Below are 13,626 nucleotides of genomic sequence, written 5' to 3'. Positions count from 1 at the left end.
GAGTGATGTTTTTGACCTGTTACTTATCATGTAAGTCTTGTACTGCCTTAACCTTTAATTCTACCCTATTTTCTATTAGTTTTAACTAGTGAAAAATTAAATTTGGAAGTTTTAAGGAGTTGATTTCTTACCCTATAGTAATAGAAAGGTTCTCCAAAACTAAACTATTACTTTGTGACTAGTTTGAGTCAAGACGATAAAGCTTTGAAGCTATAGGCACGATTTGACCTAATCTAGACAAAGAGTAGTAAGAGAAATTTGGCTAGGAAAATGTTAAAGCTAGTAATGAAGGATAATTAGTTGTAATACACGTAACTGAGTGTAAATTAGGGAAATGATAGTGATTAGATATTTAATTGTGATAATTGGCACTTTCTATTAATAGTAAAATTGACTTTGAATGTCAATTTTGTATAGATTCTAGTGTATGACGTGAAAGTAAGTGGAGAGAGATTCGAGTAAGGATGTTACATGGGTAAACCTTTTTATCGAACAAAAGAATTAAGGTAACCATATAGTTTATTATATTTATTAACTATTATAACTGTGTAAAGTAAATATGAAAAAGTGAATTTGTTAATTTATGAGTTTTATGCATGATTTGATATTGCAAATAGTTTTAGCATGGACATTGATTTGCAAAAGGAAATTTGAAAGGTAATTGGTTTTAAATTGATATATATATGTTATGAAAGTGTATGTTAAGAAAATGTGAAAGAAAGTAGTAGAAATTATGAAAAGAGCATGATCATAAGGGGTGAAAGTTCACCCAGGATATGTGGGGATATATATATGTGTATGGAAAAGTTAGTGAAAAATTCATATAGTTGGGTTGGCACTATAGGACATCTGCTGCAACATTATACAGGCTGTTGCCATGGGATATTTAGGCAGTCTGGCAACTCCCTAGCGCCCATTAGGGTGCTGTTAAGAGTCAACGACGCCTCTATTACAAGTGTTTGACGAGGGAAACTATAGTCTGTAAGTAGGTTAGATTACCTTTGGCCGGGTGTTTCTACTACCAAAAGTATGTTCGGGTCAACAAGTGATTGATTTAGGAGAGCCTATGGTTTCGTGTCGGGAAGCATTAGAGGTTCGGTGGTTAGATGATCATCCTAGTGTGTATTATGTGGAAATACTTTGAAAAGATGAAATTTCTTCTTACTTTATAATATATATTTGGTATTAATGTAGTTTTGTTATTTTGGCATGGTTATTTATGCTAATAGACATTAAATGAACTATATTGGTTACTGAAATTTTTATCTCACCCATGGTTATTTACATTTTTTAGGTTCTAGCACTAGTAGTTCGAAGGCAAAAGACATTGGTTGAGTTGAGATCTCTCATTTAAGCCTTTGTAAGGATTTGGTGTATGAATCTATAAATTGTTAGATAAGAACGCGTATAAGTTGCCTTAGGAATCAAGACATGTGCATAGCATGTTGAATATGGTGTTTTGTTAGTTTTAAACTCCTTAGCCCTTGTATATATGTAAATGGTGAAATGATAGAGTGGGCTAGTGGATGAATGTGTATGTGTGTGAATATGGGATGCTTGAAGTGTATGTGTGATGATTTGGCCTTGTATGAGATAAAGAATGAGAAATGAGATTTAGCCTAAGAGTGCGATATGGGCAGTATACAAGCCAAATATGTGTATGTGTGTTATATTGTGCATGTATATGGTCAATCAGGTGTGTATTGTCCATTTGGATGTGGTCAAAGCCTAAAAAGTGGCTAATGATGTTTGTTTCAAATTGAGACATTCGAGTAGCAAAATTTTGGCATAAAACAGTCAAAATGCACTTGGGTATCCAATTTTTGATAGAAATATTGGATTGAATTGAAACTAGTGTCATTAGTTAGATTTTAAAGCAAGCTTCATGTGGGCACTTAAACCACCCCAATTGGATATCAGATGCAAAAATGGCGCACATCTAAAGTTCGCATCAGAAATCTGCAAAATGATAGCAGACTTAGGTGTGTGCACTGTGGCACATGTATTTGCATGCTACGGCATATGGTATAGGGTGAGCAACTAGGCGCACAGTCCCAGACTTGACTTAATTTGTTTGTAATGCACATGTTTTCTTGTTCTTTGATGCACTTATTACTTGTTGCTTCCACTGTGTGTTATGGTTTTATAACCTGAGTAAGTTATGAGATGATTTCTGCAAATGTTTTCTTAGGATCCTAAAGTTTTCAAGGTTTTCAAACTTTCAAAATAAATGATTTTGAATTGATTAGGATTGATTGTAGTGGAACGTACGGTAATGTCAGTGAGGGCATTACAAGGGTTCAAATTTTGTGCCTTCTAAGGAGCAACTCCTAAGGAGTAATCCAAATGCAAGCCTTTGGGGTCGTGTACATGTAAGGGACAATCTTAGCCCTCATATTTTTGCTGACACTATTCTTATAGATAATCCTTTGTATTACCTATAGGAACCTAATACCAGTAGCCTAAGAGGCATAAAAGTGATCTTAGAACAAACTAACATTCCACTTTCGCAAGACTAACTAGTAACAGTAGATGTGCTGAAGGATGCAATACAAGACATCTACGGGCTTTGGTTAAGACCAATAAGGTAGCTTACTTATGCCAAACCATATCCTGAATACATGTACTAAGAAAATCCTTATCCCAGGGGCTATCCTATTCCAAACTTTACATTGTTCTTAAAAGATGGCACCCAATTGACCTTGGTGCACATTAAAAGATTCACCATCCAATATGGAGATATTGCCAATTATGAAAACTTAGGCAAATTGAAGCTAAGGCTATTCCTAAACTCCCTCATGGAAGCATATGTCACTTATACTTCAAAATTACTAAGTTAACACTAATATAGTACCAATGGAAACCTAAGTTATTCTTTACTAAGGAGGCTAACTAAGGTTACTGAAGGCTAACTAGCATGACTTCATTAATAAATGCAAAGCCTAGCGACTGATTCAGAAACGTTGAGGGGAAAGCAAAGAGAGACATATAATGAAGATATCTTAAACAAAGCTTGCGTAGGTGTCCTCATACGCTGTTTGTTGTTGAGCTTATTCAACGCTGAATCAATCTTCTATATTACTTTTCTTTTTCTAATAATAATAATTGTGTATAGTACGTGCATTAAAGGCACATGTTGAATTCTTCAAAATTCGTGGATAATTATTTGTGGGAAAACTATTTTTCCTCTAATACTCGGCTCTTTTAATTGACTTCTTTCATTACAAATGAAATTTATCATTAAAATATGTTTAGTTTTATATATTTTGTGCAGATCAACTATAAGTTTTATTTGTACATAGACGGGATATATAATTAATGATTTTGGATCTGGTTTTATTTTCCTATTTCATTTTTGGCGGAAATTAACTTTATTTTTTATATATAGGTTTTGACGGGATAATTATCTTAATTTGGGACTTAAAAAATTGATATAAAAAAAGAAATAAAAAATAGTGAGGAAAATATTAAATGTGTAATAGGCTCACATCATGTGCTTGTAATTACAACTATACAAGTGTATGGTGAATCCTTAGCTTAAGCTATTTTAGTATAAGTGACAAGCCTTAGTTTGTGACTAATATAAAACTCTAACATAGATATGTAGAAAGAATAATATAGCTAAGTGTATAAGAACTTAATTCATGTCAAAAAAACCCTTAAAAGATCATACTTCTAAACAAACCGTTTCAGGATAATCTTAAGAACCAGCTAAGGCTTTAGGTATTATGGTATTTTGTATAATAAATGACAATAGATCATGATTTGAATTTTCAGTCCCACTTGTTACGTTTCAGTCAATAGTTAAATCCGAATTTCCAAGACGCAAAACTGTTATAACCCCATGCAAACTCACCTATATATTGTGCCCTCATCATGCCATATTTTGAAAAACTGTGAAGATTCACATAGCAAAAATGGCTCTTTCTTCTTCATTTTCATCATTATGTTTTTCCATTATTGTTGCCTTATCTTTATTCCTGGTCCTTACAGGGCCGACCGGTTCGGCTCATAAACTCCACAAGAGCTTCTATCGTAATACTTGTCCAAAACTTTTCCCCATTGTGAGATCTGTTGTTCAATCAGTTGTTTCCAAACAGCCTGTTCTAGGAGCTGGTCTGCTTCGCCTCTTCTTTCATGACTGTTTCGTCCATGTAAATTACTTCTATTTCTTAACTAATATACCATATATCTTATCCCTTCTTACTTTTTGTCTCTTCTTGTTTTTTGAGATGAGTTTTAGTTTCAATATAATCATGTTGAAAAGATCTTCACGTTTTGTTTTGGTTCGTCATGTCATCCTCTGTGCACCGTTTGAAGAACAGGTCATGATGACTTGGGTGTGCTCATCGTTGGTGATGGATCAAAACGAAAGATGAAAATATTCTCAACATGGTTTGAATGAAACAACCATATGAATCTTGCCAAATTCGAATCCATGCTTTTTTATGCATGTAAGTCATATATATTCACCAAGTTCAAATTCTTAGATTTCATTTATTTTCCTTCCTTGGACTGTTCACAGTACCATTTTTATAGCTATTCAACTTGACCATGATGATGATGATGCTTCTTCATGACATACAAGGGCGAAGGGAGGGAAACCAGTAAGGGCTACGGCCCCCTTTTAAATTATTAAATTTTTGTAGTATTATACAAATGTTATATACTTCATTTCCCAAGATTTACAAAATCTTTATAATTTACATGTTTTTTTAATATCGATCCCTTTCATAGTTAAATCTTGGCTCCATCCTTGATGACATAATTAGTTGTTTATTTCAAGTTTAAAAAAAATAAATACAAATAACTTAGTCAAATGACCTAGGTCTTAGGAAGTTATGGTGATGTATGCAATGTCTCTTAGCGCGTGAAAGTTACCCCTTATGTCTTTTCTGTGCTTGTCTTGAATTTTCTTGTAATATAAATGATATATGTATAGAAAAAATTGTATTATGAATTATATATAATAAAGAGGAAGATAAATTATATATATATATATAGACTAAACATGATCGATGTGTTATTTATTTTACTCACCCTATTTCGTTTTGTAGCTCAAGTTTATTCGAAATATTTACCAAAGCCACGGAAAAATTGAATCGTTGAAACAATTTCTTATTACACTTTACTTCAATGAGCAAACCATATTTCAATTCCAGCATGGCCTCATCATAAATAGATTGTCGATCTCTATATCGAGCATTTTTCTCCGTACCTTGGATGCAATAAATTTTTGTACAAATGTTATGTATGCTGGGAAGTTATAGGGTTGTGATGCCTCAATATTACTGGATGACACTTCAACGTTTACTGGAGAGAAGACAGCAGGTCCCAACAATGGATCTGTTAGAGGTTATGAAGTGATTGATGAAATCAAGTCTAAGGTGGAAGCAGCATGTCCCGGCATTGTCTCTTGTGCTGATATCGTATACATTGCGGCTCGTGACTCTGTTGTTCTTGTGAGTTTATATTTCTTTGTTTTATTTTCAAAAAAAAAGCAAGGCAGGCACTAATGATCTAAGTTTACAAGATCAAACCCGCGACTTCTCACTTACAAAAAAGTTTACATGTCAATAGGCAATAAAAGCTGTTGACTGAGCTTAATTTTTATTTCTACAATACAAGTATTCAGCCAAGAATATTAATGTCCAATTGAATGGATCCCTGAAATGTAAGAATTAATCCTAAAGTTTCCTTAACTAAAAAGATATAGATGACCCATGATAATATATTTTACAAAAGTGGGGCCTAGCTATAAAATTATTTTTTTTTATATTACACATGCTTGAGAGTGGTTTACTTTACCAAAATTATCATTTGACTGCAAACATCTCAAGTTTTATATATTCCTAATCTATTTTTTAATTTTTAGATGTGAGACTTTTTTATCTCTAATAGGACCTACTATTAGGTGGTATATAGATATTGTTTACTTTGTTTTTATTTTTTATAAAATGCTAAACTTAAGTTTTGCTCCCCATTATATTGTAGTTTTTCATTTTGGCCCCCATTGATTTGGTTCTACATCTGTCCTTGGAATTAACCTTTTAGTTGACATGATTAAGGCCCTTTACTAATAAGATGACTTGTTGTTTTGGTTTCATTGATCGATTTCAATAAATTTGGTTGCAGCTTGGAGGGCCATATTGGAAGGTTAAATTGGGAAGAAGGGATTCAAAGACAGCATTCTTTAGGCTTGCCGAGAGTGGTGTGCTTCCACCAGGATTTTCTAATCTCAGCAATCTTGTCTCTACGTTTAAAGATCAAGGCCTCTCTATTCGGGACATGGTTGCCTTATCTGGTATTATAACTATAACTTTCTCTTTTTGGGAGTTAAACGACAACTTTGCCCTTAAACAATAAGGCCAGTGTGTTTAGGATTCTAAACTCATTTATAGTGCAATATTTGCTTTCAACATTTCAAAATGGTAAAATATTACCCCTACTATTATCAAATAGTTAACTTTGATTGTTAATCTACCAAAAAAAAGTAAAGAAAAGGACCTCAAAAATTATGCAAAAGGACATTAATTGATTAAGGTATTTTTCTGTAATCTTCTTGAATTTTTTTTTTGTAATTTTTTAGGTCTTTTTCAATATTTTTTTTATCCTTTTCTATAATTTGTTTTTGGTCAAGTAACAGTTTAAGTTAACATTTTTTAGCAGTAATAGCAATAGTGCATAAAAAAATGAGTTTAAGATTCCAAACATTCCATTACCTATAATTTAGGAGCAAATTTATGATTTAACCCTTTTCTTTTCTCTCTTCTTCTTTTCCATTATAGTATCAATACTAAACAGCCATGTTGATCATGCTTTGTGTTTAATAACATCAATTACTTTTATGGCAAAACAACAAACAAAATTAAAAAGTGATTAATTGCTTTTATCACATTTTCTAAACATGCTAACAGACATATTTTAGTTAGAGATTGATCCGATGTGCTGGTACTGTACTTGGCTTGTTTTTGTTTTGGGTTAAGCAAGTCAATGTTTGATGATCAGATCTAATTATGGGTGAGTTCAAGAAAAATTCAATATTCATAATTTCAATATGGAACACGATCAAGACAGACTAATGTCATCAAACTTGTTTATAAACTAAAATATTGAATTGTGTATATGAATTTTTTTATCTAAATATTTATGATATATGAAAAGACTTATTATTTTTATTTCGTATGTGTTGGTGGTGTACGGTCAGCATATAATGCAAAGAAAAAATTGTAAGATTATAAAATATATGAGATAAGATATAAAAGATCGAATAATAATTAATAAAAAATAAATACTGAAAAATCCATCAGTTTATATTTCCATCCCAAAATTTACTTCAATAATGTCCTTGAAAAATAAATACCAGGGTTGCACTTCAATGTGACAATTTCACCGCTGCACAGTCATGTCACTTCCATAATTAGGAGGGTGGAAAAGTACGTCTATCTATATCAATTATCAAATTACACAGTATTAATTGTATACTTAAGCAACACTTTTCGAACGAAGAAAAGTTTTTTTAAAAAAAAAATTGAGAAATATACTTATTTCATTTTGTTTAGATACATCTCACATTTTTCTTTTTAAAAAATATTTTTCTGCATATCATACATTGCATTAAAAAATAAATATCATATTTTAACTAATTTTTATTGAATCTAATATAAATCCCATTTTATCATATATATAAAAATAAATGGCATCAAATCACTTTAATCATCAAGCAATACTTAGCCCACCTTGAAACTATGGGCTCTAAAACTTTTGAATTGGTATGTCTAAATATTTAAAAGGTTAAACATTTTTCATTCGATATGTTCTAAGAAATTTCACTCATACACTTTCTTTTAACTGGATTTAGAATCACACAATGGATCAAACGGTGAAAAACATCAAATGATAATACCACAAATTACTTTAATGAATGATACTTTTGATGATTAGTAATTTAATATTGAGCTAAAGGACATTTTTTACCCTTGATTATTTGCTTCAAAATGTCTAGTATCATAAACTTACATATAGTACAATTTTTTTATTAACATTTAAAAATAGTGCACTATATCTTGTCATTAAAAAAGTTAACTTTGACCATTAATAGGCCCAAAAAAATTACAAAAAAGAATAAGAAAATTAATGTTGATCAAGTTCCTAAAATAATAGTTGGTCAAAATTGTATTTTGTCATTTTATGTGAGTAAGAAATAACATTTGTATCCTGTTATTTTATATGTAATTTAAGGGAGTTGATTGATATTAATTTTCTTATAAAGTACATATATGTAATTTATGGTTTCTTTTCTGCAACTTTTAAGTTAACTGACAATTAAAGTTAATTTTTTAAACAACAAGTGCTTAATACATCATTTTTTAAATGCAGAATAGGGAAATTGCACTATATGAAAATTTAGGCCTACCAGATGCTCCTGATCGAATAATTGAGGGGCAAAAATATCCTTTAACCTTTTAATATTTAATTAAGTACTTTATTAACTTGTAGGTATGAATGATTTTTCAGGAGGCCACACAATAGGGCAAGCAAGATGCATTACTTTCATAGATCGTGTATATAACGATAGAAACATTGACCCTTCTTTTGCCAAGTCAAAGCAACAGCTTTGTCCAAAGACTGGAACTCCAACAAATTTTATAGAAAACTTGGATGTTAGAACTCCTAATTATTTTGACAATAGCTACTTCAAGAACCTCCTCAACAAGAAGGGACTTCTTCACTCTGATCAAGCTCTCTTCAATGGTGGTTCCACCGATTCACTAGTTCAGACTTATGCCCAGAACAAGAAGGCCTTTGATTTTGACTTTGTTGCTGGCATGATTAGGATGGGAAACATCAAACCCTTAGTTTATCCAAATAGAGAGATCAGGAAGAACTGTAGGAGAGTAAACTAGAAGAGTTAATTAAGTCTGATTATAAATTTGAAGGCAAAATATATTAATATTGTGGGAAATTAAATGTGATAGCATTTGATTATTGTCATGTATGTGTTGAAGTTATTTATAATATGGGAAGACTTGTTGCATTATAAATGTATGTGTTATGTGTTGGATATAATGGCTTGTAACATTATGTTTAGTTTAAGTTTTGATGATGATAAATATAGATGAGTTAACTATACTTATGCCTAATTATTTTCATATATATAAAGTAGTTAACTATATATGACTATGGAACAAGTGCTTTAAAGTGTTTTTCCATATGATGTTCCATATTACATAAGATTTGAAAAAAAAAATTTGTGTGCATCAAAGTTATTTTATACTATCATATTTGTTTCTTATCTTAAATTAATTCTATATCCAAGAGTGTTCATCATATTATCCTTCATAACTTGGATATATGCATATTGACACTTGGACTAACTATTTTATTCATGATATATCATTTAAAGTTGTCCAAAGTAAAGATGAGAGTAAGCATGAAGAGAAACAAAATTGAGGTCATCATTTGCATGCTATACTCATGATTAAAGAAACATAAATATAAAAGAAGGATGATCCAAGAAGAGCTTAAGAAGAATGAAGACATTCATACAAGCTTGGATACACCTTGGAAACCTTGGACTTGATAGGTATAATATCATTAGGCTGGGAGTCTTTTTGTTAAACTCATTGATTTAGATATGAAGTATTGACTTAAAATATCTTAAATCAAAACATGCATTTTAGCTCTTAAGAGAAAGTGTGAGATATAATTTTCTATAATCATGGTTTTCATCTTTCATCACATATGTCTCACAAAGGTTGAAATGTTTTGATTACTAACTCCATAAAGTTTTCAAATTTTTTCTATTTACTTAAAATGGAGTTAAATTGAAAATGTCATGAACACTTGAAGTCTAAGCTTTGAAATGTGAATTGTACAGAAAAATAGTTTTGACCTTTGGTCATGTTTCTTATCATATCTCTCACTACAAAGATTATTTTAATATGAAGCATATCTAATTTTAAAATATACTCCAATAGATTTTCAATGATAGTTTATTTATTTAAAATAGAGTTTTATTGAGAAAGGTATGAACTTTAGAAATTGAGTGTTGAGATATTAATTTTGCACAACATTTAGTCTTGACCTTCATCCACTATTTTAATCATATCTCACACAATACCTTGAATTTCATTGTGAAATTATTTCTTTGAAAACTAAACTTCAAGATCTTTCCAATCATATATAATTTGTCAAATTTGGAGTTATATTAAGTGAGTTAGGACATTATGAAATTATGTGCAGTGAACCTGCAAAATCACGCTTGAGAGCAGCTAACACGCACGTGTGATTTAGCATCAATGTCCAAATCATGTGTGAAACCACTTTGTGGGCATGGTGAAAATGTACCTAGAAGCATATTTTTGCACTAAATAGCCTCTGTAAGCAAAATCATGTGCGAAGCACCTTGTATACACACGTGAAATGACCTCCAGAGCCTTGTTTTTCATTCTATAACCTCTGTGGTCCAAATCACGCATGAAGACACCTTGCTCCCTTGGGTGATTCATCTTCTGGACACTACTACATACAATTTTTTGTGTGATTTAGCAAGTTCTTTAGCAAGATTTTGCACCTATTCATGTGGAACTCTAAAACACGTGTGAAGACTTTCCAAAACACGAGTGATATGTCACCTTTGCTTGAGAAACCTCCAAAACATACATGAATCAGCCTTGGTTGCTCACAAGATTTTGCACCAACAGCTATCATTGTGCAATGTCTCTAAATAGTCATTTGATGTCTCTAACACTTATTTCACTTCATGAGCTATAAATTTAATGTCACCTTCTAGATTTCTTAATCATGTGATTAGCTATTAATTAGGGGTAAAGTGTTAATTAGTAAATGATTAGAGGTTTGGAAGATTAATTAATATTTTGAGTCTTTGGGATGTTGAATAAATAGATATGGGTGAAAGGACCACATTCTAAGGTGAAGAGTATGCACGTGGTGAGGATTTTCCTCACTGTGCCACGCGCTGTGGCACAAGCTACATGCACTGTAATTAGAAAGTAACTTCTTAAATTGTGAAGTAGGGTGAGTTTTAGAAGAGGAAATAAAAAAACATGAAAGGGAGAAGAGAGGAAACAAGGATTAGTTAGGGGCAAGCATTTTCAGAGCATTGGAAGGCACTTTCAATCGGTAACTTATTAGGTAAGCTTCATAGAACCCTTACTTCTGATTCTACTATAATTTCTCTTAGTACAAGTTATAGAGAAATTGAATTGGGAAAATTTTAGGGGTTTATTTCTTACCTAATAGTAATAAAAAGGTTCTCGAGAGTTAAATTAGACCTTTGTGACTGGTTTAGAGTTGAAGATAGAGCTTTAAACCCGCAAGCTTAATTTGGCCCTAATTTAATGAGAAATTAGGGTGGAAATCATATTTATTCGAAGTAAGATTGTTTGAAATGATATAAAATGATAATCGCATGGTAACTAGCTTAAAATGGATAAGTGGAAAGGAATGAATGGCTGGTTATAACCCTAGTTAGTAGTTAAGTATTTTTAGTCAATTGAATCAATTAATTAACTGATTGCACCAATTATGTGTAGATTGGCATAATCCACAGGTAGATTATGAAAAGGGGCTTGTAGTGATGCATTGGTGGTAATTGAAATTCACAAGTAACCTTTCTAGTGACAGAAGGGTTGAAATAACCAAATAACTTTCTCTGTTTGACTATGCATTGTAATTGTGTATGAGTATGCTATTTATTACATGAAATTATTTTAACTGAGCGTTTTTTGTGGCATTGTATGATTATTGAATGAAAATAGACTGTGATTGAATAAACATGTGAGATTGTGTAGTTATGTGTGTGTGTGTGTGGATAGTGGTGACTGGGAACCTATAATTGATTCGAAAAACATGATCATAGGGGTAGGGTTCACTCGTGTAGAGTGTAGTGAAAGTCCATATGGCATCATTCTCCTTAGTGCCTGACGGGGTGTAGTATTGGAGAATTGTATCTCTTGAGTGCCTTTCGAGGTATGGTGTTGGAGATTATCTCATTAATGCCTATTAAGGTATGATGTTGGAGATTTAGACTCTTTAGTATTAATGTGATACGAAGTTAGAGTCAACGACACCCCATTATGTGTATTGGGAGAAACCATAAACCAGAAGTAAGATAGAATATGTTTGGCTGGGTGATGTTACCACTGAAGGTGAGCTCAAGGCCAATAAGATTGTATATTAGTCTAAGCTAAGCCTATAGTTTTAAGTCGAGTGATTTAAAGATTTGGTTGGTAGTAATCATGCTATATATATATGGAAAAGTGGTGAATATAATGGTAAAAGAAGTGAAATGATATATGTTGATGTGACTTGAGATGAAGCATATGTATATGCTATGTTTACTTGTATATTATAATATACTTGCTTATAGTTGCATGTAGTAGTCAATAGTAGAAAATTATTCTATTACTAATATTATTATCTCACCCCATGATTACATTTTTACAGGACAAAGTAGTGATCAAGGCAAGGGGAAAAAGTTTGGACAAGCATAGTGGTTCCATTTCCACGAAACTCTTGAGCTTGTGTAATGAACTAGCTTAATGTGAATATTGTGTGTGTGTGTGTGTGTGTGTTAGTTGCCATAGGAATTTCATGCATGTTTAAGTTGTGATTTGTTGAGAAATGTAATTTTTGTGAATCTTAGCCCTTATGTAGAAATATGTGGTGAAATGAATTGTATGGGCTAAGATTTAGTGAACTTGTTGTGAATATGTGAAGGTGTGATTTTATGGTGAAAAAGGCCAAGTGAGCTAACTTATGTTAAATTATGAAAAGTTGTGTTTTTTGGAAAGGCCATTGAGTGGCCAAATTTTGATATGTGTATATATGATATAGTATGGTCAATCAAGTATAGTAGATCATTTTGGATTTGATTCAAGGCTTAGAATGGTCTAATGAGATTAAGGGATTGATTTGAGTTCTTGGGTACGCAAAATTTTTAAAAAAAGTGACTTTTTATACCTCGAGTGTCTAAATTTTGATCAAACTATTAGATTGTATCCAAACCTATCTCATTAACTAGCTTATGAGATAAGCTACATGTGGGCACTTACATCACTTTGATCGAATGTCGTATGTTAAAACAACACACGTTAGAAGTTCATCGTTTGAGCTATCAAATGACAATTGCAGAATTCAACTTATGCCTAGCAGCGCATGGTATAAAGAAGGTCAAGCGTGTAGCTCTATGCTACATGTCACAATGCATGTATTGCATGTCGTGACGCATGACATATTCCACTGCATTTGGCTTTAATGTGTTAAGATTTTAATGATTTTGCAAAATGAGTCTTGGACTCAAGCTTTTCAAATAAAGTATTTGATTACTTTGATATTTTTAATGTGGTGATTAAATTAATCCTTCCTAATATTAACATAATGTTTGGTTCAAAGAAAGGGAGAGGAGCGGGGGAGGTTAGGTGAGGGGAAGGGAGGGGAGAAGAGGGGATATGACTCAAAAATTCTTGTTTGCTTAGAAGGGAGGGGAGGTATTTTAATAATTCTTGTTTGGTTTGGAGGGGAGGGGAGGGGAGGTAGTTATTAATTGTCAAATATACCCTTATATATATGTGTGTGTTATTTAAGTACATTTTTTAGTTT

The 13,626-nt window shown here is 32.0% G+C and overlaps 1 protein-coding gene across 2 annotated transcripts; it reads left to right on the top strand.

Moving 5' to 3' along the window:
• Nucleotides 1-3,907: 3,907 nt before the first annotated feature.
• LOC129301753 (peroxidase 4-like) lies at nucleotides 3,908-12,599 on the top strand. 2 transcript variants are annotated; one of them, XM_054940346.1, is made up of 4 exons: nucleotides 3,908-4,154; nucleotides 5,271-5,462; nucleotides 6,136-6,304; nucleotides 12,472-12,599. In XM_054940346.1, exons 1-4 carry the CDS (start codon nucleotides 3,918-3,920, stop codon nucleotides 12,516-12,518), a joined length of 645 nt encoding a protein of 214 aa, XP_054796321.1. In that variant the 5' UTR covers nucleotides 3,908-3,917; the 3' UTR covers nucleotides 12,519-12,599. The 2 variants fall into 2 exon arrangements, with proteins under 2 accessions (XP_054796321.1, XP_054796319.1); XM_054940344.1 differs by lacking the exon at nucleotides 12,472-12,599 and adding an exon at nucleotides 8,518-9,062.
• The last annotated feature ends 1,027 nt before the right edge of the window (nucleotides 12,600-13,626 follow it).

Source organism: Prosopis cineraria, unplaced genomic scaffold (assembly GCF_029017545.1).
Source record: "Prosopis cineraria cultivar Desert tree isolate PC_DT_omini unplaced genomic scaffold, ASM2901754v1 PC2, whole genome shotgun sequence".
NCBI lineage: Eukaryota > Viridiplantae > Streptophyta > Magnoliopsida > Fabales > Fabaceae > Prosopis > Prosopis cineraria.
The sequence above is the reverse complement of the archived record's forward strand: the minus strand, read 5'-3'. Positions and strand labels throughout refer to the sequence as shown.

Excerpts from the sequence above, each read along its gene's own strand:
- LOC129301753 (XM_054940344.1), top strand. The coding sequence starts at position 3,918 with ATGGCTCTTTCTTCTTCATTTTCATCATTATGTTTTTCCATTATTGTT. Across the intron at positions 4,155-5,270 it reads TTCATGACTGTTTCGTCCAT|GGTTGTGATGCCTCAATATT; the intron begins GTAAATTACTTC and ends GGGAAGTTATAG. Across the intron at positions 5,463-6,135 it reads CTCGTGACTCTGTTGTTCTT|CTTGGAGGGCCATATTGGAA; the intron begins GTGAGTTTATAT and ends ATTTGGTTGCAG.